Genomic DNA, 26,491 nt, shown 5'->3' on the forward strand with positions numbered 1-26,491 from the left:
TTCTGGCAGTCAGATTTTCAATGAAAATTGAGTGTTTTCTGTAGACAGCAGTTTTCCATTTTGACAGAATGTATCCATATAGGCTAGAAACTCACTGGAGCAGGGAGGGTCCCTCACTGCATATTTACCCAGTGGAATCATGATCGTGACTGGGGTACTCTTGTGGTATTTTAGTCCATAAAGTACCATAACTAACTTCTGTCTGAATGGGAGCTATACACAGACAAATCCCCTACCTCAGGGATAGCCAACCTGCCACAAGTGGCAGGGGCAGCCTCTGAGCATGACCGTATCAAAGAAAAGATAAGCAGCACAATGGCAGATAGGGCAGGAAATAGAAAGTAGAGGATCCTCAGGGAGGATGCAGGGCTAATTTGTGGCATGCCTGCCAAAAAGGTTGTCCTCCACTGATGTCCCCATAGGAAGATACTGGAAACACTTTGAAAAGTCATCTTCCTGTTCCCCAGAGTGGCCACAGGGATGGAAATTAAGTAATTTCCATAACTTGGTAGCACCGTGTCCCATGTCTCACTCCATATGAATATGCATAGTTGGGTTCTGTGGGTTTGGGAAAGGTGAGCTGGAGCAGAGGAAGAAAATAGCCTGCAGTTTGCCAATTCAAGGAAAAATTTGAGGGGAATTTCTAAGGTAGTATCTCCCTCTCTGCCCATTTCCTCAGTGAAGGAATAAAGTACTGATGTAGCTTTGGGACCTGGTGTCTACAAAATCTCCTCAAGGACTCAGTGGAGAGGTTAAGCACAGCACCAAATGGCAGCTTCCCCTAATTTATAAACTAGAACCTCAAGGCTGGGAAATGCTGAGCTCCATACCATTTATAAGCCATGTCCTCTGCCTCTACATAATACTGCGTAACCTCTCCTGTAACAAGAGCAGAGGTTAGAAACTCCACAACTGAATGCACACAGAATTGAAAGTATGTCTCTGAGTCCATAATACATGTAAAACATCTGCTGACTTCTACAGAACTCATATACTTATAAGTATCCAAAGACTGAGCCTCTGGTTTCATTCCACTTCCTTTCTTTCTTTTTCATCCTGTGGAGTCTGGGTCCCAGACCTCAGACCCCAAACCCATCCCTGAGCTCCTGCTGTCCCTTCCTGTGGTCATTCTCCTGGGAGGAGCAGCTATGCTTCCTCAGGGGAAAGACCCCACCTTTGGACTAATCTCTGCTTGGCAGAGAACAAGAACCCAGATTTTGGCAAGCTTTGTGGCATGATGCAAGACGCACTTATTTGTTTTTGAGCTCTTGGTTGACCCCCCCACCCTCCGAATGACATCATGGCTAGTAATATTTCTGGCAATTACTGAAGTAGTGGTTTGGATAAACACTGCCCACTCTGGGTAGTTTTATACCAATGCTATTGCTCAGTTTTGTAAATAAGTTCCTTGTTGCCACAGTGATTGGTTCTCTCTAAGGGATCTCATAATGGAAACATGCAGGGCTAGATCCTACAAGCTGTTATGCCCAAGAGGCCTTTTCTCCACATGCAGAATCCCATTGATACCTCATTTAAGCAAATTTACCTAGGGATGTAAATGTCTGCAGGAACCAGTCAGTCCAACATGCTGTTTGGGCTCATATGCATGATGTCTGTGATCACAGAAGAGGCAACAAGGTCCAATGGACACAGCACAGGAGAAAGAGATATGAGATCTCAATGCTAGTCAGGGCTCAGTCATGTAGCTTCTATGGGAGTTTGGCTAATCGCATTACTTCCCCGAGTCTCAGTTTCCTCTTCCATTCTTTGTCTATTGTACTGTTACCATGTGGCAGTGGCAGCATCCTAATCCCTGTGATCACGGTAGAATCCTCTCAGTCCCGCTATAAATAATAGAGTGGGCACAGCTGGACTCAATGGAATTACCTCGGTTTCTGTTTCTGTAAAATGGAGATGATAATGCCCAGCCACAATCTAAAGTGCATGGAGAACCATGAATGAAAAATCCCACAGGGCTTTGTCTGTGTGGGATTTGTAGCTAGAATTGTAGCTATAGAGGTATTTCAGCCCTGGTATAGCTTTATGGGAACAAGTCAGAGTTTACACTAGAGCATTATGGGGGTGCTAACTATGCTGGTACAGGCACACCCCCTATTCCCTCCCCATTATGGACTGGTCCTAAGTGTTTGACTAGACCAATGCAGGCCATTCTTTTTGGCAGGTGCTCCACACATTGACCCTGCATCATCCTTGAATGCCACTCTGATCCCTTTCCTCTGCTTGATCTTCTCTTTGCTTTCCACTTCCTGATTTGAGCTCCCTGCCTGACCTCCTGCTCTGCTTTCTGCTTCCTGCCCTACCTGCTGCTGTGCCACCTGTGTCCTCCCTGATCTGCCAAGTGCCAGACAAAGAACCTGCCCATGCCACTTGTGGCACTCGTGCCACAGGTTGGCCACCCCAGACTATACCATGTATAATTGATTGGCTATTACTTATAGACACCAAAGTACCATGTCTGCTTTGAGGGGTTCAGCTTCCGAGGACAGAGAAACTTGTCGAGGCTGGTAAAAAGCAATGGGAAACAACAGGCAAAAGTGATGTATAATTTATATCCAAGTCAGCTCAATTCACTGTCAGCAGGATAGCAGAAGCAGGTCTTCTTATATAATAGCAGTCTTACTGGCTAAGAGGGCCATGTAAAGAGGAAGAGACCCAATGGGAAACATATTACAAGGTATGCTAGTCTTTGCGGAGTATCATCGAACAGACAGCATGAATGGAGCATAGATTCTTTGACAGGATGGCTTCAGTAGAAATTGGAGCAAATCCATGACACTAACATGCTGCATTTTTTGCCTGTGTTTTTCAGCAAAGAGTATCCTGTGGTTCCTAGGAGCACGGTGAGACAAAAAGTGTCTTCTAACCACAGCCCTTTTAGTGGTGAGACCAGAGTTCTTTCCACCTCCTCCAACCTCAGCTCCCAGTACCAGTGTGAGAATGGGGTCTCCAGCACCTCCCAGGACCTGCTACCACCTGCCAACCCATACCCCATCTCCCAGGAGCACAGTCAAATCTACCACTGTACCAAGAGAAAAGGTCAGGCATTGGCAGTTTTCTACCTAATTGTCTCCTTGTTTTTTTCTCTACCTAAGAATGGTCAGCAAAGCCATTTTTCATTCCTCATCCTTGAACAGATACAGCAATTTCCCAGCTCTGGTTTAAAGTTAAGATCTTTGAATGGGCAAGAGCTTGTCATTGCCTTGGGTCAGTATCACCTTCACTAAATCCACTGGGCCAAATCCTCAGCTGTTGTAAATCACTGTCATTTCACTGACTTCAGGAGCTGTGCTGACTGCACCCAGCTGTGGAGATGGCTCTGCCAAGTTAGTATAAACATTATTGATTCAGATGGATGAGAAAAGAGAAGTTCAGATGAAGCACAGAGGTGACAACAAAGTTGAATCCACATCCAGAAAGATAGCCAGTGATGCAGATAAAGATGACTTATCTGTCTTTCTAGCTCTGAGAAGGTTTCAGGGTTAATCTGTAAATGTAAATAACAAGATAGTCTGGATTGCAGGTGGCATTTGGCTAATGCAGTCTTACCCTTCTGCAGATATGCTGTGTACAGACTACACTTCTTTTGAATCCCTAGTCTAGTGACCATGAAACCAGACTAGAGTTCAGGTGATCTAGCTTTGTTGTTTCTTCTTCTTTTTGTGTCTCTATACCACATTTGACCATTTTGTTACACATGTTTGTGCTGGTTCATCATACTTTGTGAGATCTTTCATTGTACATGTTCCTTCAAGCAGGTGTTGCAGCAGGTATTACAGTAGGTGTTGTATAGTCTGAGGCTCTGTGCTGCAGTCACAAGTGATTGAACCAATGGTATAGCCCCACTTCTTCATTAGTTCCTGAAATGTCCATCTTCAGTAGGTAGGTGGTTGAGACATCACCACCTTTGCCATGGTTTGTCAGACCCTGGTGATGAAGACTCAGTTGCTGGAATGTCTATTTTTTCACTGTCAGGTATTTTCTTCAGTCTCCCATTCTACATCTGTAGTGGATGTGTTATAGGTGGGGGCCATAACAGAAGTACTCACATCATGACCCTACAAATTGATCAACTATAACCAATCATAATGCCTTGTGACCGAAGTTTTGTTGCTTACCTCCTGTATGACCATGGCCCAGCCCTGCCAGAACTTTATGGACCGCACTGTAAACTCTACTTAATCAACAGTTACAGGTATAAGTAATCTCATAAAAGTCAATGAGTCCACTTTGGAGGGCAGCTGCTCACCAGGAGGAGTATGAGGTTTGCCACCTGTCCCTGTGTGATTAGCCCATGTTCTCTGCAGTTAGTAGGAATACTTGTATGAGGAATACTTGTGGGAGTGGCCCATAAGGGCATTCAAGAGAAAAGAAGATAGTGACATCCCCAGCTGCTATAGATAGTTACTTATAGTAACACTCAAAGCCTTCCATTCCACATGGGCAGAGTCTGTGACTCTAGGCCCAGATTCCTATATAGGATCATAAAAGCATAACAACTAGTGGTCCCAGCTGAGATAAAGTCCCCATAATTCTAGATGTTGTACATGCAAGTAAGTAGCAAGACATTGGGAAATGCATTATATTAATCAGGGACAGCAGCAACTTGGACCTGCACCTCCACATCCATGGGGAATGTCCTACCCAAATATTATTGCAGGAGAGTGAATGTGGGTGTTGCATGTATGTACGCGTATGTGTATTTCCATGAAAAAAATCTGAGAGGACTCAGTTTCAGCCTAATGCAGAACAAAAGCAAAATCAGAACTTTTCATACAACAGAACTGTTGTTTTCTGGCCAGCATATTAACTGCACTGTACCTATATAGTTTATTTAAGGTATGTCTTTACTATAAGACGTTGTCAGACTCGATGATCTACTAAGGTCCCTTCTGACCATAAACATCTATGAAATCTATAAGTCAAAGATGTGACTGAACTTCCTACAAATCTGAGAAAGTCTTAAACTAGGTGTAGCCACCAAGTATTTATGCAGGGTCCCAGGTAGTACTGTAGCCCCCTGCTGCACCAGTTTACATTGTTCCTAGTGACCAAGATAGCTAGCTTAAAGCCAGTTTAGGTATGACTGTATGAGCTGTAATCATGTCTTCAGATTATAGTGCAGACATATGGTCTGTGGGGAGAAAATAGCACTGTGCCACCCTTCTTGTCCTCTTCAGTTTAGTCTATGTCGCTGATGTTTCTGAGACCAGCTCCAGTGGCCACCATGCTCTATTTCCAAGTTAGTTTAACCTTTGTCAGATCCTCTTCCCTGCCAAGCTCTTAAAAAAAAAGCAAAGAAGGCCTGAACGACAACAAACCCTTTGGGCAATCTCTGGCTGTGGTGTGTCCTGGCAGCACAAAGCAATTCATCATCTGCCTCCACATTGTAAAGTGATAAGGAATCAACAGAGGTTTCCTTCCAGTTTTGGGATTCCCGCTAAGTGGTGTCTCCATGGGTGGTTTCCCTCAATCCCCCAATTATCTCACTTCCTCTTATTGTCACAGAAGAGACGACTATCTCCTCAGCAATAAGTTCATCAGCCCCTTTCTGCATGCATGGCCCTGTGAAAGTGTAGGGGACTGGTAAAGAGAGGCCTTGTCTGTGCCGCCAGTGTCTCCTCATTATCTCTCCAATGGCTTGAGTGGCACAAGCAGTTAAGGGCCTTTTATCAAAGCCGCCAAATGCTTTAATCAGAGAGTCGGCGTCCTGTCAGATACCACTGGCTTCTTCCGTCAGCCCAGAACTGTACGTTTCAAGAGTCTAAATCTCTGCTGCCTTTGCTTTGCTTTTCTCCTCATGCTTCTAATAAATCGAAAACAGCCACCATGGCTTAAAGCAAAGAAACAAGAAGTTAATGAGAAACAGAGAGCTAACATAGCTGCCAAGTGGCTCCTTGCAAAGGGAGATTAATTAAAAGGAAAAGTAACTAGGGATGAGCAGACATGTTCAAATAAATCAGAACCTGATCTAAGCTTTCATCCTGAACTCAGACTGTGCTGGTCACATGACAATGGAAGTCACTTTCCCATAGCACTGATCAAGGACCGGTATTACACTAAGGAAAACCATATCACCCATAAAGCAGGCTTTTTCTCTGGTTCACCTGGAACCTTTCTGTCTCCTACGTGACTTTCTCAGATAGTCTGAAAGAAACAATACATATCTCATCCTAACTGCCTCTGTTCACACACACACACACACACACACACACACACACACACACACACACACACACACACACACACTTTTCTTTTTGAATAATTTTTCAGGAGCATTAATTGAATTGTTGGCTTCACTATGAAGTCAGTTCTGGACATCTTCTGGCCTGGGGCTGGAGTTTCCTTAATTGATTTTCTTGGATCATCAGATCCAAGACTGTTGACTCCTATTCAATAGTTTAGCACTCCTTGTCTGCACTACTTCTATTCAGGAAGGCTGCAGCAAGAAAACCACTGCTCTTAGGGTCAAAGGGCAAATTAGGTTCAGCTGTCAATACTGCCTGTTTTTTATTCCTGTATTAAATTGATCAGTCTGTACTGTGGGGGCTGTCAAGGTATGCTTCCTTAAGCTACAAGAGCTAGTGATTGCCACTATTTAAATAGGAACAGGTCTCTGTTTAAGCATGGGTAAACTTTGGACTGTATTCTAACAATTAAAATGGAAATCCTGAGACATCTCAGTTAGCACCTGCCAGCTGTTCAGGCACTTAAGACAAAGATTTACCTCTGTGGTTGATACTAGTGTTTCTATCTGTCAACCCAAAATGGGTTTAGTCTCGTGACTGAGCTAGAAATTATCCTATAGATGAGCCACAGGACTAATAGGGGGCATTATCAGTGTAGAAGTCTCTGAGCCATCTATATTTACAGTTCAACCTGTCTATCTAACTGTGGCTGATGAGAGCTGGAAACATTAGGAAGAACTCTGTAGCCGAAAAGCTTGGAGTTCAAAGTTTCAAGCTGGGTGTACTTAATCTCAGCATCTGAAAGCCACGTGAAATGATATACTATACGTTTCCATCATAGTGTAACAGATCTTTGCTGCTGGCATCTTCTGAAACGCTCCTTGACTTGGAAATCTCCTAAAATACTAGTTATAGTGATGAGCTCAATAGTTTCTTCAGATCCTGCAGTGCATTCCTGTGCCTTTATTTGAGGTCCTGAAACAGAATCTGTTTAAAGCAGCTCATAAAGAAATCCATCTTCAGAGAACGTTAACTCCATTATGTTATCCTACCAAGGAACTATCTTCAGTTTTTGTCATGATATTTTCACTGATGACATTTCAACTAAAATTTTGTCTTTTCTTCTTATCTGCTCTCAACCTCTCTTTATGATTCAGAGAATGACAAACAGGTTTTCCAGATGATATTTTTTTCTCTTAATTTTAGTTTCACACCCCTGATTGCCTTCACAACCTCTTTTGATCTGGTGTGATGTGCTTTCTCAGGGGTTCCATTAACTAAAATGTCACTTATATAGACTTATATTCCTCTGTCTTTACACCCTTTTGATCATGTGGTGGATTTTTAGGATGCTTGTGACACTGTATGGAAGGTGATTGGCACTGTATCTCCCCAAGGGCATTATGGAGTTGTCACATTAGCACTAATAGAAAGGAGAGGATTTGGCAAGATCCATTAGCCATATCTATCTAGGCAAATCTTGTATCACTTTGGAGCAAATACCTCCCATAGTGGGAAGAATAAACCTTTCTTTCCTTACTGCTTCACTGAACTGTGTTAGGTTTTTAATATGTGGATATACCATATCTTCTTCATAACAGGCTCCATACATGCACATGACAGGTATTTCAGTAATGAGTTCTTGCTATACTATTCTTCTCTATTTAATCCAGGTCTTCTTTCACTTTGGGAAGCACTGAGATTGGTACCCCCTTGGCAGTGCTGAACAAACAGGGAATGGCCCTCTTTTTCAACAGAATCCATATGAATATGAAATATAAATAAGATCTAGTTTTTCCTATACGCATCCCAATTTCTATGAATGTTAAGAACCTGTGGTCAAGTCTAAGGATATAACCATGCTGTAGTTAAAGGGGTAATAACAACCTGTGTCAACATATGAAAACTACCTTTAAACTTGGGTGCTGATAACAGCATGGTTTTGGCAGCATGTGTGCTGCAAACCTTGCTTGGGAACCTGGGGAAATATATGGGCAGCTAAAACTTACTGAGCTGTGCTGCTGTGCCTACAGGGCTATCAGTATCTGAGCTCACTTGTTTCAAGCTTGCTTGGGTGTGACTACTGTAGGCACAGGTATGACTGCAGCTCATGTAGAGTCAAAGAGGTATTACTAATGCCCATCCCACCAATTCCAGAACTAGCAAACTTTGTGGGATTAACCTGATCCCAACAGCTTGATCCCTGATCTATCTCCCTTGGGATGCTCCAATTTTGGACTAAGGATCCTCTACAGATTATATCCACCTCTGCCTTGATTCTATATTCAGTGTAAGGAGAAGCAGTGCAGATCTTGAAACTCTTGGGCCGGTGGGGTAAGAAGATTTACACCAACTAAGCAACTGGCCATACCTCTGTTCCTGCACCCTTCCACTGGGTTAAAAAACAATAATAAAACACAAGCCTTCAGTATAAACTTAAATTGACACCACCTGAATGCTTTTGAAGCAAGATGGATGTGGGTAATTTTTTTCTAAAAATCAAAATAGGGTCTAAATCCTCCTTTCCTGGAATGCAGTGGATCAGATACTTGTACAATTGAAAGGGACAATCTGATTTATGCTATCTGATCTGAGGACCTGGCTAGGTAGTCTATATAGTTTACGTTGTTCTAATTAACTGGATAAGGATGCATGATAGAAATGTGAAAACACCATTTAAAAACAGGTCTTGTGGTATGTATGATCCAGCTGGAAGCAGTATATACCAGAAATATTGGGTCCAATTATGTTAAGTCCCTTCAATAGATGAACATGAAATTCCTTGTGAAGAAGCCAGTTTGTGTGATGTTTTCAGCCAATTTTGCAGTCTTGGTTTTGCTTGGATTCACTTTGAAGAAGCTTTTCCCAGGTGTTGGCTGTTTTTCCACAGTCATCAGACCCTTCAGCTTTTTGAGGTTTGCGTAGAGTTCAGGGATCCACTCAGTGAGGTGATCAACCCCTTTGCTGCAAATGACAGCAGCATTGTTCCAGACTGAATCCCAAAAGAACCACTACAATCAAAAGCTGTCAGGTTATGAGCATCAAAAGAAAATCACAGATAGCCAGACAGTCCACAGTGAAATTGGGCTGATTTATACAACAGGCAGGATTCTCTGCCCTGTCCAGTTTACGGTAGAAAGAGTCAAGGAGAAGAGCATGATGGCCTCTGGATTCTCTGTCCTGGCTCCAGAGCTGTTAGAGCAGTCTGGGGATTGCTCTAAGCTGCATTGGTTGGCAGCAGTTCTCTAGGAATCACTGATGGGGAGTGTCAGAGTGCTTTGAACTCTCCACCTCTACCCATGCCGGATGTCTGCCCCGACACATGCTAATTAGCACACTCCAGCAGCCTCCACATCATGTGTATTCATCCTCCCCACATTTCAAAACGACAGCTAGGGCGCTTTAATTACAGCTCATATAACAAGCTTTAGTTGAAGCACCCTCACCACCATTTGGAAGCATGGGATGCTGAATACACATAATGCTGTGAGTGCTTTAATTAGACCAGTTCTCAGAGCCACTGTAATTAAAGCGCTCCCACCCTGGAGCCCATGTAAAGACACCTCTGCCCACTGCCTCTTTCCACCTTGGACCTGCTTCTGCCCTGACCTGACCCCTATGCTATGAGATTTGTGGAAGGGAGGCACAGGAACAGACTGTCAGGTCTATGTCAGATGGCCGACCCACTTTCACAGAATTTGCCAATTTATACTAGCTGAGGATCTGCCCACCAGTTTGTACAACCACATCTGCTGGTATTTTCAAGATGAGCCTAGCATTTTTTCTCCTTGTTCAGAACTTCAGAGAACAGATATGTACTGCAGGTTGGGAAGAAGGGCCAAAGGGCAGATGGAACAGCTCTAGAACAAATTTTAGCCCATCAATAACCATGCAGTTCTTTCTGAGGACTGGTATAAGATCTTAAGGGAAATGGAGAACTAGAATATACAGCCAATTCTTCAGTTGGAGCTAGATCAGCACAGATCGAGTGAAGTCGCTGGAATGATGGCAATTTACATTTCAAAGAATTTGGCCTGTGCTACTTTGATTTTTCATACTGGAAACCAGATTTATGTTTTATCTTCACCTGACAATAATTTTGGAAATGGATCTGTAACTTTGAGATTGCTGCTTGATTGTGCTGCGGCTGCGGGAAATGTGCCCCAACTAAATGGAAAAATCAACAACCTAGGGTTGTAATTCAGACAGATTTTTAGTACAATGGAAAAACATAAAGTTAAACATTCTTTCAAAGTAAAATAAACAATAAAACAAAGGGCTGATGTTTTCTGGTGCCAGCAGAGCGTGTCTGGGGCTGCGTTGTAATATAATGCTGAAAAATGTATTAGCAGAACAATGGTTTATTTTATGAAGCATTGTTTTTCAGTTTTTGTTACTTAATGGTGACTTCTGCATCCAGACTTCGAAGACATTTGGAGGAGGAGCAAAACCACAGGCTATCACTCGATATTCAGCTCCTCTTACAGGCCCAGATTCCATAAAGCACTTAATGATGCACTTAAATCTTGCATTCCATAATAATGTGTAAAAATGTGTCGTGCTAAGAAAATTCATCAGATCAATAATAGTAAAAAAAAAAGGTTTTACATTCAACTTAATAACTGCTTAAACTGTTTTCAGATGCCATCACTTTTCTTCCAAAAATTGCTCTATTCTCCTTTCTTTCTCATTTAAGTGCAAAATATAAATATCCCCTGAAGTACTGTAGTAACAAAACTGAATAGGAAATGTTGGTGTTATGCCTAAGACCTGAAAACTTTTCCATTTGAGGGCATTCAGTTTTTCAATTAAAAAAAAAAAATTCTGTGAAAAATAAGCACTTAAAAAAATCATTTGTGAAATCCAGTTTCCTGTCACAAAACCCCAAAACAATTTAAATACAAAGTTTTTGAATAGCCCTGATCTTTGCATTCTCTGCTGAAAACTTGGTTCTGGAAAGTAAGTTCTTTATAGCTTTCATTCCTTATTTAAAGTGTTGCGAGTTCTCTGACATTTGGAGTCTTTAATGCAGGGCTGTGTCCTAGCACAGGGGTGGCTAACACACAGCATGCTTTCTAGGCCTGTGCGAAACGGCTAGTATTCGCTTTGGATTCAGCTGATTTGGAGGACAGTGATTTGATTCAGTGATTCGAATCATTGTGCCGATTCAATTCGGCCAAATCTGATTCAGAGATTCGGCAGCTGCTGAATCTCCAAATCTTGGAATCACCCAGGCCCATCCCCCATCCGCTCTCCCAGTCTGGCAATGGCTGCCCTGCCCGCCTCAGCTCCAGCACTTGTTAAAAAAAAAGCCCCAGCTCAGCTGGAGCTGCTGGGTGGGGTGCAATGCCTGCTGCCCCCCACTGCCCCACGCTTGTTCCCCCAGCCTCCCCACGAGTGCCCCACCCTGGCCAGCTCCGGCCTTTTAAGAACAAAAAGAAAAAGAAAAAACCCCGGACTCACCACTCCTGCTGGCGGGCACGATCCCCACTGCTCCCCATTGGCCCATGCCATGGGGGGTGCTGTGCATGAGCCCCCAAAGCCCCGAGGCTGCTGCAGGAGTGGCGAGTCCTGGGGCTTTTCTTAGTTTTTTTTTTTTTAAAGCTTAAAGCTGGCCCGGGCAGGGCACCCATGGGGGGCTGGGGGAGCGAGGCGGCGGTCGGGGGGCTCGTGTAGAGCTCCCCCCATGCAGCATGGGCCAGTGGGGGCAGCAGAGCTTGCCCCCTGCCCAGCAGCACCAGTGAGCACCAGGGGTTTTTTTAAAGTACCGGTGAGCCATGGAGGGTGGGGGCAGCCATGGGGGGCTGGGGGAGCAGGCAGGGATCGGGGGGGGCTAGGGGAGTGGAGGGACTCAGGGGGCTGCCAGGGGTCCCCCCATGGTCCCCTCCCCTGCCTCTACTACTTACCAGCTCAGAGTCAGCTGCAGCTCCCTTCTGCAGCCATGGGGGACTGCCCAAATCATCAAAGCTCTCCGAATCTTTTCCGAAGATTTGGAGAGCTTTGAATCAATTCAGACCTTTAAATTTGTCCCTTGATTCAATTTGGATTCAGAGATTCAGCCACCGAATCAGGCCGAATCTCCTCCGAATCGAATCACCACCCGAAGGTTTACACAGCTCTAGTAGTTAGCCATGTTAGCCTGAAATCAGGCAGAAGGCAGGACAGGGTGGCATTTTAGAGAGCCACCCTGCCACCTGTCCTTTAACCTACCACCTTTAACCTACTGCCCTGCCCTGTCAAATCCCACAGGAGAATCCCATAACCAAGGAAAAGACCCAAAAATACTAAAATAAAAACTTCATTGAAAAAATGTTTCTGACTTAATATTTTGATTATATGCACCAAAATACTGTCAATACAAACAACAGGACTGTCAGGGGGCTGACTATGGTTCAAACCCTAATATAAATTAAACGTGATATTTTAGTATTCTTGTGGAGGAAAAATAAAACAGTAGACTTAATATTAAAACAATACAGTAGTCTTGATCACAGTAGCTGATTTTGTCCCTGAAATCTCTGGGTGAAATTCCTAGCCCCTTTGAAATCAATGGGAGTTTGACCACTGATTTCAACAGAACTAAGATTTCACTCAAGTCTATGAATGAATGAATGAATGAATGTTTTGCATCACTCTTGAGATTCCCACCTAAGGGTATGGGCTCTTGGGCAGATGAACTGATTACTGTGGGGTAAAAGGAAGCATTGCTTTACTATACATTAGCTGCTCTGTAGTAACTGTTTGTGTGCATGCTCTAACTCCAAGGTAAGTGGAAGTTAACCTGTGACAGCTAGCTCTCAGTGATAGAGGGATGGTACTGTGTGCTATCTTTCAGTTACTATGGGGTAGGAGTGTACACAGAACAGTTGATATACAGTAAAGCCCTGACCCATTTCACTCAGCAGAAAGCTGTTTGTGCCTCAGTACCCTAAGTGATTTTCCAGTATCTTATTCCTCTTGCTTGTATGAACAGAGAATGTTATTTATTGTTTACTAGTGACACTTACTTTTACTTTTTTCATCTTTGACTTAAGGGCATAGGCTTAGGTCGTAAAGGCATTTAGGAGCTTAATTCCCTGTGAACAGTTAAGGGTCTGAACTGTTAACCCTGAAACTAGACATCTGAATGCTGCCACAGCTAATGTAAATCCAATGTCATGTTGTAGGGGGGCTTTGTTTTGTGCAGTTAATATTATTATTTGAATGACAGTAGTACCTACAGACCCTGCCAACTGTGACGGCAAACGATTGTGCTAGGGACTGTATATACAAATAGCAAACAGCAGGTTTTGAATCAAAGAGCGTGCAGCCTAACCAGGCAACCAGAAAAAAGAGGGATGTGGAAAAATTAAGTAAAGATTCACAGTGCCTTGTTCAAGGTTACACAGGGGTTAGTGTTAAAGTCAAGATCAGAAAACCCATTGGACACATTGCCTCTCATCAGGTACATAGGTATAACATTGGTTCCTAACTGCTACTGTCCTTTTGTCCATCTGGCTTCTTTAGAGTTTAATCTCACTAGGGCACAGGTAAAGTGACCTGTGGGCATTAGCTATGGAAAATCTAGCACAACAAAGAATTTTGAGTGATGCTGTATGGTTCTGTCCTTAAATTTTCCTTGTAGCCAGTTTCCCTTTCTAGACTTGGGAGTCAGGAGACCAGAGGCCAGATGCTTCCTTCAGTTTCAGGATGTAAATCCAGTCATTCCCTGGTCCCAGGTTCCAGGTGATGGTTCTAGGTAATGACTCTGGATTTGCATCAGTGTAACAGCAGAGTTTAGCCAAGATCTGTGCACCTTGGATAAATCAACACTATGTGCCTTAGTTTTCCCCCCTGTGAAATGTGGGTTCTAATATTGACCCCCCGACCCGTGCAAAGCACTTTGAGATTGATGGGTGGGAGCCTCAACACAGAGCATAGTTTTGTTATTTATTACAAGGGATTTTATTTATCAGCAGATGAGGAATGTTCCACCACTGAGCATCCATACAAGAAACCCTACATGGAAACCTCACCAGCAGAAGAGGATCCCTTCTACAGGTCCAGTTACTCCCAACAGCAAGGACTGAATACCTCATACAGGACTGAATCTGCCCAGCGCCAAGCTTGTATGTATGCCAGCTCCGCTCCCCCAACGGACCCCGTGCCCAGCCTAGAGGACATCAGTTGTAACACATGGCCCACCGTGCCATCTTACAGCAGCTGCACAGTGACTGCCATGCAGCCTATGGACAGGTTACCATACCAGCATTTTTCTGCCCATTTCACCTCTGGTCCTCTGATGCCCCGTCTCACCGGTGTGGCCAATCACACATCACCACAAATAGGGGACACACATAGCATGTTTCAGCACCAAACATCTGTTTCTCACCAGCCCATTGTCCGGCAGTGTGGACCTCAAACTGGCATCCAGTCTCCCCCAAGCAGCTTACAGCCAGCAGAATTCCTTTATTCCCATGGGGTGCCTAGAACCCTTTCACCCCACCAGTACCATTCTGTTCATGGGGTGGGCATGGTGCCAGAGTGGAGTGAGAACAGCTAACAAGGAAATAAGGGAAATGCAAGAAAACAAGCCCTGAAAAATTGAAAACCAACGTATTAAAGCAAAATGAATATTTTGCAAGACTCCTTTAACTGAATGTTCACCATTAGCACTCCAGAGATGGACACTGATCTGATGAGCTGTTTGAAACCACAGATTAAATAGTAATCAACCTCATTGTGACTTTTTTCTTTTATTTTGTTGCTAAGAAAATCAACAAAAACGCACTTCCCCCACACCCCACTCCCCAGCCCTCCCTAGACACATGCACACAAAATTTGTTACTGCCACAAAAACTTGTGCTCTCATTTCTTCTGTTCTTCTTGCTTTCAAGTGAAGACACAATTCCTGATGCCTTTTTCAACACAATAAGAGTGCTTGACTGAAAACAACTAGGATGTTCCTTTTTTGTGGTGTTGATGTTAACATTGTTATAAAATAAATAATATATATATATTTTTTCTTGCGATTCTCTTGAAAAGACACTGTCCCTTTTCACAGAGACATAACAAGATGGATTTCAGAGGTGGGCACTGCTTTACTTATTATTTTTTTAAACAACAAATATTATATTCCCTCAAATAAGAAGACCTACCTCAGTTATGGGTTGCTCCATAATTGAAATTAGTTGCTGCATTACATGATCCATTTTATGTGCAACACGTGCCTGAAATGAGTATCTAAAGGAATGGGCCTTGTAAAATACTGTATTTTCTTGCATACAACATGCCCTGGAATATATAATATGCACCTTGTTTTTGAAAGGGAGAATGAAGAAAAAAGATCTTTCTTTGTAATAACTACCTGAGTAGCAGCAGCTGGGGAGCTGAGCCTGCTCCTTGTTCTGCTCCCTGTTGATTGATGCAATTTTACTTTTGGTATCACCTGGCAAGCTGCCCAGAGACAACTGGAAATCGCGTTTACCATATTTATTGCTTATAATATGCATTTCAATGTCCAGCAGTTGCGTGTTGCATTTAAGACAATATGGTTATTTCCTTGCCACACTGGGCACTGCATTTCTCTCTTTTTCCTTCCTGCCTATCTCTCCTCTTCTTCAATTTATTTTCTTTTAGGCAATTCAAGCTTCTGGGGTACCTTTAAAACAGTGTTTCTGAACCTTTTTAGACTCAAGGCACCCCTTAGACAATGCAGCTCTTAGTTTTCACTTATTTTTTGACTATAGAAAAATAATAGTGTGATTCTTCTCTTGCAAAAAACTCAGAAAAATCACAGCAGGTCAGAATATTTTTAAGACTGCAAATTCCTATTTGAAATCTCTGGATTTATCTTGTGCTGCACACATAACAATGTTAACATTGTGTGTCAACCTATGGCACCATTGGCAGACTCTCAAGGCACTCCAGAGTGCCATGGTACCCTGGTTGAGAATCACTGCTTTAAAGCCTGAAAGTTGCCAGATTGGTCACCTACCAAACTCTTAAAAGACTACAGGAAAACAAAGTCCTTGAACCAATGGGGGAGGGAGCGGTGTGCAGACAGCAAAAACAAAATCCCGTGTTCTTAAAGAATGTTGAACACATTTATTTGTAAAATCAGCTCTCTCTCTTCATTTTTTATTCCTCTTCCTCTATAAAAAAGAAAGAAAATAGAATCCTCTTTCATATATGAGATGTTAAATGCATTGTGTTTAAAAAGTACAGGAAATAGTAGCAGGAGGGGAAGAGAAAAAAATGTGTGCAAGTAACAAACTTCTTTTGCAGGGTTTTTTCAGATGTAATAATTTACTGGTACTATTTATTTATAAAATAGGAATTCTAATAAGTAATAACACACAATAAAACCAGCAGAGTAGCTGGTTGAGAGCGTTTTATTTTATTGATGCTCAAAGTCAAGTTTGGTTCCTTTTTTTCTTTTCTTTTTTCCCTACTCCAAACTGTGTGAGTATGTGTGTGAGTGTGAGTGTGTGTATGCGCACACACATACACACGGCAAATACACACACACTTTTAATGGAAGGTGACCCTCCATTAAGAAAACAGGGTATATGTGAGTGTGAAGAATGAGAATGTGAATATGTATGAATGTTGGGGTGTATGTGAAAGCGATTACAGAAATACCTAACTATTCTTTCCATATTCTTGTGTGCCAATTTATGTTTAATAAATACCACATGCTATGAAGTACAAGGTACCTGGGCACCTATCTTCTTTTGTTCTTTGTACTAAATGACCATAAGATAAGCTGTTATTATTTGTTTGTATTACAGCATTATTTACTTACTCTGATTGAGACTGTATTGTGCTAGAAACAGCAAGCATGTACCACAAGGCAGTTCTTATCTCCAGTGTGCAGTCTGAGCTTAGGAGAAGGGAAATATGATCAATCCTGTTTTACAGCTGGCTCTAAAAGTTTAGCAACTTGCACAGGTGGTTGGACAGTGTGTAGGGCAAGATGGCACATGCATAGAAGGAGGTGAGTTCAGAGGACTGGAGATCAGATCCCAATCATACTTTATTGCTGGTATAGGGGGAACCTGGGTTCTCCCTGCACAGCCAAGTAGCAAGCTGGATGCCCAGTGGGCCTAGGGCTGGGAACGCCAGTCTGCTGATTAGAGCTCCCAGCCCTGGGAGCCCACCGGCCACATCTTCAATTTAAGGTGCAATGGGAACCAGCCACAAAGTTATTACGCATTAACTGGTTAATCATTTCTTCAGTATACCATCTGCCAGGGCCTTAAGAGACCAAATGGCTCTGAGGCACGTGCTTTTACAGACTACATATTTTGTCAGATGCTAGGAATAGAAATTGAACCCAGATCTATCAAGTCCCATATCAGTACCTTAATCACAGAACTTTCCTCCTTTCAGAGTATAAAAGGAGTTTAATAGCAAGGGACATTGAGTTACAAATCACTTTATGTTGCTTCTTACCTTATTTCCTTATCTTTACCTGTTCAAGGCTGAACCAAATATGCATTCCTAACCTCAGACTGGTGGATGGCTAGTAGTGGAAAGCTATCCAGAGGGTAGTTTCTGCCAGTCTTAGTTTGTAGAGCGATCCTATTGAAATTAATGGTACAACTCCTGGAATACAGTGCTGTTCAACATGATTAAGGCTTCCACAATCTGACCCAGTGATATTTATTAGGTGATGGCATGATCTCATTAGAAAGGGAATAGAGCACCATCTCTTGGCAGATTTATAACAAGATAGAAGATAGCACTAGAAAATATAGCATAAAGAGTAAGCTAGCATTATGGCCCCTAAATGGTGATGGATTGAGATGGCCAAAAGTTCTCCTTCATTTCTGGTCTAAGGTGGGCCTTGTTCTGCTCCTGTTAAAACCAAATCAGTAGAAAAGATCCCATTAAATTCAATGGAATCAAAGCCATTGATTCCTTGGTTTGCTTAAAACCTGAACGGGGTTTCCCTATCTAATCTAGAATAGATTCCAAATGATCTATCTGCAATGCAGTCAATATTTCCTCCTATATTTAACTTTAATCAATGGTCAGTCTGTTGCAAGCACTGAATGGTTCCAAAAATTGAAGGTTAAAAGGTACAAGAAAGTCTTTTATGGGCCAAAATTCTGCCTGAGAGTTGTATTTGCATCTCCAGTGATTGGGCTGGGAGCTGTGCATGGACATTATCACTGCATAAAGGGCCAGTTTAAGATCTATACATCATGTAAACCTCATCTGAGACCAATTTAAAGCTATACATAAGGCTTTTATCACTCCTCCTCACTGTGTGCTGAATTCTCCCGAATTACTGACTTTGTACACTATTTAGTAAACCCCACAGTATTTCCTCTAATATTTAGTAGTCCAAAATTAATTACTAAATCCATTGGATTCTGGGTCAGGCAACAAAAATTACCATGTATTTTCTTCAGTTACATTGTACTTTTCAACATTGTTATCCCTACAATGCCATTATCTCACCACTAATCTTATAATCATCTTACCAGAATATGGTAATTTACATATAATTCAATGAGTAAAGAGGACTTAGAAGCAATTTTTTCCATACATCTTAAAGAGCATTAGAGAAAATAAAATGCATGGGAAAATTATTTCTCAAGCTTTAGAAGAGCAATCTCAGGATTCTGACTTGATTAATTATCTTCATGCTCCCTGTTTTGGTTATCTGTCTCCTTAATAGAAAATCTGAAGCTTGGTCGGGAACCCTAAGAAACTGAGATAGGTCGTGCTTTTTATACTCAGTGTTCCATTGGCTCCGACCAATGTATGGGCTATTAAATGTATGGGGGATTTGCTTTATGTTGCGACATTATACTTCAAGTTCCTTTAAAAGTCCATTAATTTATTTCCTTGAAGGGCTTAAATGAAGGCAGGGAAATATTATATTTAATATTAGGAAAATCTGCTTAGTCAAAGTGACAAAAGAGGGAATAGAGTGGACCACAAGCTGAATAGGAGTCAACAGTGTGCTCTTGCTGTGAAAAAAGCCAATATCTTACTGGGATGTATTAACAGGAGTGTTGCCTGCAAGTCAAGGGAAATGATTCTTCTGCTCTGTTCACAATGAGTGAGGCTTCAGCTAGAGTACTGCATCCAGTTTTGGCACTGCACATCAGAAAAGATGTAGGTAAATTGGAAAGAGCCCAGAAGAGAGCAACAAAATTGACTAGAGATCTAGGAAACATGACTTGGGAGGAAAAATTGGAAGATCTGGGATTATTCATTTAGGAAAATAGAGGACTGGGAGGGGAACTGATAGCAGTCTTTAAATACATAAAGAATATCTATAAAGAGGATAGTAATAGACTACTTTCTGTGCTTGAAGGGGACAGGACATGAAATAATGGGGTTAAATTGCAGCAAGGGAAAATTAAATTAGATATTAGGAATAATTTACTAACTATGAAGGTGGTTGAGCACTGGAACATATTACTAGAGAGACTAAGGAATCTCCATCCATCAAAGATTTTAGAAGCAGGTTAGACCAACACTTGAATGAGATGGTTTAGACAGGGTTGATCCTACCTTAAGTAGAGGGTTGAACTAGTTGACCTCCTGAGGTCTCTTTCAGTTCTATTTTTCGATGATTTTATGAAAAGGAGCGCGTGGAAATCTTTGTATTCAGGGCCAGATGAAATATTCAACAAGCAGAGTGCCTGAAACATCATGAAGTTCGCCCTGTGTTGGTGCAACAGATGGACAAGATGCCACAGCAGAAGTCCTTCCCAAATAAATTATTCCATGATGAATGTCATGATTAGCTATTCCAAATTTCTTTGAATCACAATGTTTTCTAAATGAAAATTTCTTTGAATACAACATGTAGTCACTAAAAGCTTTGGTGTTGCAGACTTTCATTCCTCAAAAGATTGTTTGAGGAGGTATAATGAGCTCCTTCAATGCCTTTAGCATAGTGGGTCTCAGGCAGCGGGGAAGGAGGATATTATGCTGACTGCTGGAGAGTGGGAAGTAGAGTTTTACCTGCCACAGTCTTCAGCTCTCCAGAGCCACTACTGTGGCATCACAAGCATGGGCTGTTGTGGCTGGGAGACAGGTTTCCTGCACACTGGCTGCATCAGCCTCATTGCACAGGTGCCTTGTGAGGCACCAATGTGGTGGCTTTCTAAATGGACCCTGCCTGCCCACCAATAGATACATTACTGCTTGTGTGTCACATTTTGTCCAACTTAAGACTACTTGTCCCTTAGCCACCCAAACCCCATTGCCTCCCATACAGGTATTCAGCCCAAGTTAGTGGCATCCATGGTTATAACTCTTCAGAGCTGATGCAAATATTCACTTCAGTTCTAAGTATTTTTTGTGCAGCTCTTAAACCCTGCTTCAACAGTTAGGCTTATAAAGCCCCCTGAAACTCAGCCAAAGCTGCTGAAACTATGAATTTTGATGTGAGCCCATAACTGACACCTGAAAAATAGGTTGTGCTCATGAGAAAACTAGAAACTTGGTGAGTACTGTGTATCTTGGGTTTTATTTAGAACATATCCCAAACCCACTGTCTGTGGTGATAGATAACTGGACAGGTTTGCTTTGATGTACAGACAAATGTTTTTCAGTTATATGCTTTGATTTAGTAAAATTAATCTTTTTATTTTCCCAGAAAACTAGAGTTGAGCAAAAAAAATGTTTTCTCTTTTTAACTAATAGAAAAAGATTTGGCCAAGTTGCTTCATGATTTTTTGTTGAATTTATCTTGTTTTTTTATTGCAAAAAATGAAAAAGTCAGAACATTTTTATAACGCTTTTAGAAGGAAAGGTATCAATTTTTCATTCTAAAACAATGTTTCATTGGTTAATTTATTTCAGATTTTTTTTTAGAAATGCTGAAAACTCCCTAAAAGGAAAGAATATATATGTTTTGGAAAATGTTAAAAGCATTCAGTTAGGATCAACCTGAAATTAATATTTTTCCTCCGTTTTTGAAGTTCTGGCAGTGAAATAAAACATAGATCATTTGCATAGCTCTGTAGAAAACATGGACATAAAATGGAACACAAAAGCAACCATTTTAATGACTAGTTCCTACTATCTCCATTCCAGTTATACACAAAATAGTGTGACAGTTTTTCAATTTGCCCAGAAGTCCCTGTCCAGATGCAAAAGTGGGTAATGGAAGAAGTTCTTGATTGTTAAATCTCAGGATGTAACACATGTATTTAAATGTTTGATTTGATACTGTATAGTGCATAATCATATCTGATGTGAAAAGAGAGTGGATGATACATGTGGAAGTGACAGGAAGCTTACAGTAATAGAAAGGGTGCAAAAACTAGCCTAAAGGTAACATTTCAACTATCTTAATGGTACAAGAATCCCATAGAAATACATTGCTTTTTGAAGAGAGGGCAATTATCACCATTAAAAGGGTGGAGTTTTTATGTAACATTGAGGAGAATATTCTATCTGTCTCCAAAGCTGCTGTATACCTGGCTAAATCCTGATTCGTCAAGCTGTCTAACCTTGCATTGAGTTCCATGCGAGTTTTGGCTGAATGAGGACTTTAGACGTAAGTCCATGGATATTCGGGCCATGAGTTATATTAACTTGAGTAGTGGTTGTAATAGTAGGATGGTATTGCTGACCGCAACTATTCAAAATTCATGAATCAGCCACCTACCCCAAAATCATGATGTAAGTTTTAAGAAGCATAAAGCCCTTTAGTGGCCACTTTCTTAACGTTTTCATGCTTTGCTCTCCAAACACAAGGGCTAGAAATGTGCTTTCTCCTAATGCAAGCTGGGATTCCCAGGTAATCACTTGCCTCTCTGATTTGCGGTTAAGAAAAATATTGAATATTGTGAGACATATGGCACCAATTGCTGTCAATAGCCTGCAGGATTTGTGAGCAGCATCTTCAAATGGACATAGTGTTGGCATAACTGGTCTCCCACTCCATAAACCTCTACTGATTTAAATGGGAGTAGGGTTTACTGATACTAAGAGCTTTTGATAATCCCAGTCTGTTCCTACATATGCTGAGCTGTATCATGAACAGCAAAGAAGAAACATCATTAAGATTTTATTCTATGCATATTCACACACCCCCTCACCTTACTGAAGGCTTACTGGGGGAGCATAATCAGCGTAGCATTAGACTCCTTGCATCCAATAGAATCATACACAAACCAGGAATTCATTGATGAATATTTTATACTAACTCCCCACCTTTAGTTTTCACATTACCCTCAGGCTGCAATTCCAATTAAACTCTAATGTACTAGGTTCTCCTGCTTACTGTGACAAGTTCATCATTATATCAGTAAGTTCTTTCATATTATAAGGCATTAGGTTATCTGGAGTTGGACCATGTTATCTTCATCAGTCCAGCAAGTAAAGCATGATCTCTGTATTGATCCCCTTGCTTGTTAATACAATTTCTCAGCATTGCAAGGCCTTAGACACTTACAAAGAGAAATATTGGGGCTACCATACTAAAAAATGTACCATTATTATAGGCTGTCCTTGACCTGCCACACTCAGGATGATAGATCATGATCAAGATGTTAAATCACTTGGAATCATTCAACTACAGCTAGCAATGTCAAAGAGCTTTCACCATTGGCAACTGCACATAACAGGTATATTCAGTAGAAGTATTTCTTTATTTTATTTTTATTTTTTCCGTTTATATACCACCCTTTCCAACAAGGCTCAGGGCAGCTTACAATGAAAGAAACAGAATACTTGTAAGGCAGGAAAAAGATAAAACAACTTAAATGGGAACTAGAATATCAGTACAAGACAGAGACCTCCTAAACAATATCTCGGTTTACCTTTGGTTGTTAAATGCCTGCCCAAATAAAACAAACTTTTACAGCACTTCTGAAAGATGTCCAGACTTGGGCTCTGGTAGGCCTCAAGAGGGAAAGAGTTTCAGAACTGAGGAAAGACTGCTGAGAAAAAACTCCCATGTGTTTTCACCAAGCAGCCTTGGCATATTGATAATACTTGCATGAGATTACTCTCAGCTGACCTTAGGGATCATGGTAGGGCATGAGGTTTTCTCTTAGGTATGTAGGGCCCAGACTGTTTGGAGCCTTGGGCCGTGTCCAGACGAGCATGGATGCAGTGCTGCCAGGTCTGAAATATGAAATTATTATATTGGAAGCTCAGAATTATTGTATTTGCTGAAAAACTAGCATACACTGAAAAAATATGCAAACAAGTATGCAAATAAGTATTTTTCTTATTTACTTTAAATTGCTTGCTGTAACTCACTAGTGAGCAAGAACTGGGTCATCAAAGATGAAGCACTTCTTTATTTTGAGGCAAAAAATCATAAGACAATACTGATAGCAAGCCCAAACATTAGTTAAAACCCTGAGAATGACTTGGGTTTTACATATGCTGAATTATTTAAGTGCATCAAAAATTATTGTATGTTTTGAGCAATTTTACTGTTATTGATTGCACATTGTACAAGGGCTGAAATTATCATACAAATATAATAATTATTGTAGACCTGGCAACACTGCATGGACATTTAGTTCACCAGGGACAAGAAGCAGCAGCACACCTCATGCCACTGCTACTTGTTCCCAGGGAATGCCCATTGCCGGGCATCCTCTGGTGTGCAGCAGTTTAACCTGGGTGGGGTAGGGGAGGCTGGGATCAGCAACTGTGCTGGCCTCAGCAGCCTTACATGGGGTCTCCTGGGGGGACACTCTTGCAGCTTGGAGCCTGGTTGGAAGCTGGAGCATGGCTCCAGCAGGCCAGGCTCTGGTTTTGGATGGAGCGCTCTGCAGCCATGTGCACTGCCCCGCTTTTTTTCTGCATGGATTTTTTTGGCTCTGGGAACTCCTGGGATCAACTCCCCCTGCCCGCCACCACCACCACACTGCAAGGTAGCAGTATGGGAAACACCTGAACGTGTGGTGTGTGCTGCTGCAGACAGGTCTGTGGTGTCACATACCAGACAGCCATGCTCATCTGGACATGGCCTTATAGGTCAAACCAGCACCTTGAATTGCACCCAGAAAGCTACTGGGAGCGCAAGCTACATTTGAGCACTGGAGTTATATGCACGTTATAGGCTGGAGTTATATGCTCCAGCTGCAACTTCTAGACCAGGGATGGGCAATTATTTCACCGGATAGAATGGCCTGGCAGGCTGGATCCAGCCCGTGGGCCGTATTTTGCCCGCCCCTGTTCTAGATAGTCTTTAAGGAAAGCCCTATGTAGAGCGCATTGCAGTAGCCTAGCCTTTAAGTTATGATGGCATGGGTGATGGTGGCCAGATCTAAATCTGAAAGAAATAGTTGCAACCTTCTCACTGGATAGGAGTGGTGAAAGGTACTCCTAGCTACCACCACCACCACCTGAAGATCCAGGTGCAGTAGAGGATCTAAGAGCACCCCAAGGTTTTGGACCCAAGTAACAAATAGATGCTGAACCCTATCAATGACAGGTGCCACAATCCTCCCCTGCCTCATCTCCTGTCTGGATTCAGTTTCAGTTAGTTCACCTGCAGTCAGTCAGAAACTGCAGCCAGGCACTAGGAAAGTACTGAGACCATGGGGTCAGGGTCAGATGAGAAAGGAAGGTAGAGCTGTGTCCCCTCAGTATACTGACAGCATTTCACTTCAGATCTCCACACAATCTTGTCCAGCAGCCTCTTATACACATTGACAGGACAGGTGACAAGATGAAGCCCTGATAACCTCACAGGAAAATCCTGAGAGGATGAATAGCACTTACCCATCAACACCCCCTGGGCTCTGCCTGCTAGGAAAGAGCAGCATGATATTAGAGTGGTCCTACAAAAACCCATCAGAGGTCACGTTTAAAAAAACAGCTTTATCAGCACTTCATGATCAACAGTACTGAAGGTTGCTGAAAGATCTACTAAGATCAGCGGGGCAGTTTCCCTGTTGATCTCCAATTGAGATAGTCGGCCAAGCTCACAAACACACTTTTTTTTGCTGCATCCAAAATGAAATCCGATTGACAAGGGTCCAGGAAGCCAGTGGCATCTAAATCCACCGGGAACTGGAACTGTCAGTCTCCCCTAGCTGGCTTTTACAAGCCAGGGGGCACAGGTCTAATTCACAGCTGGCTGCCCTCATTCCCCCAAGTCGAATGTCCTTAAGGCTGAGATTTTGCATTCTCAACCTTAATAGGATACTGCTTTGGTAAAATATTATAAAGATGGGTAGTCCAGGATTTATACAACACGTATGTATTTGTCCACATGCACATCCATCCCTATGCTCTATATATTACATATAAATATAAGCTCAGTGTGAGTGAGAATCAGGTGTTTGAGGCTGAGAAGGAAATTGGCTTTTATGAGTAGGGTTTCTATGTTACCAGGGCAATATTCTTACTTATTAAAAAATCAGGGGAAGTCTGGCCTCAGGATGGAACAAATGACTTTTAACCTGTCTTAAGGCAAAATGTCTGAATTCTGGAAGGAATTGTGAGGGGGGAAAGAGAGGAACCTTTATCCACATACAGAAAACCCTGTGATAAAATTTGGCAAAGCTTCTTCCTTTATTCATGGACATGAATCCTGTTATTTTTCACTGCTCTGTAACTCCATATGCCCACTCATTGTCATCATCATTCTGTTTTTAGGAACTCCTAGATTTCCCTTCCCACTCTGTCTGTTTTGCCTGTTGATTTTAAATCCTTCCACTGGAGTCACCTGGGCTCCAAGAAAGCACAGATTAAGAGGCTGGTCCTGTTACTGCAAAGATTTATTCATTTCTAGGATCAAGGCCTTAGGCTGTAAACCATTTGGGGTGGGAATGGTTTCTTAAGACCCTCTAACAACTAACCTCAGACCAGGTTAACAGTAGATAATATAGCAATATCATCATGATGATCATGCTGCCCCATGTATTCAACCAGGCCTCAGCTGGACTTACCCAAAAAATCATGCTTTCATTTTAATTCCTTCAATAAATGGTTCATGTAAATCATAGCAATTGGATGGTATATGGTACATCCTAACAAAGAGAGGGCTCCCAAGGGAAACCATTCACTAGTCTGGTGATAATTCCAGCCATCAAATGGGAAGTTGACATTAAGAAAATATTTGATCTCTTTCAGAGTAAAGGTTTAAAACAATGTGACCAGGCTTTCAGACCACGGTGCCAGAAACTGTCCTATTATACAATCTTTAACAAGCATCTTAAAGGGCCTCAAAGCAAAGAACTACAATTAGAGCTGCATAAATGAGTTTTCAGCTCACTTAAAATATTGAACGGTTGTTTAGCATTTGATAACACAGTGAACATTTCATTTTCTTTTCAGTGTTTTAAATGTAAAGTCAA

General features: G+C 42.0%; 1 protein-coding gene across 8 annotated transcripts in view; it reads left to right on the top strand.

Moving 5' to 3' along the window:
• Positions 1 to 16,902, top strand: part of TBX5 (T-box transcription factor 5) — a 92,364-nt gene extending 75,462 nt beyond the window's left edge. For 5 of the 8 annotated variants that reach the window (XM_059713570.1, XM_059713568.1, XM_059713567.1 and 2 more), the window contains exons 8-9: positions 2,831 to 3,057; positions 14,162 to 16,902. In XM_059713570.1, coding sequence (XP_059569553.1) covers positions 2,831 to 3,057; positions 14,162 to 14,748 — 814 coding nt within the window. In that variant the 3' untranslated portion in view covers positions 14,749 to 16,902. The remainder of the gene's footprint in view (positions 1 to 2,830; positions 3,058 to 14,161) is intronic. The other 3 variants (XM_006265819.4, XM_019493653.2, XM_059713572.1) reach the window with 3 other exon arrangements.
• Positions 16,903 to 26,491: the final 9,589 nt, after the last annotated feature.

This window comes from Alligator mississippiensis, chromosome 10, assembly GCF_030867095.1.
Source record: "Alligator mississippiensis isolate rAllMis1 chromosome 10, rAllMis1, whole genome shotgun sequence".
NCBI classification, from domain to species: domain Eukaryota; kingdom Metazoa; phylum Chordata; order Crocodylia; family Alligatoridae; genus Alligator; species Alligator mississippiensis.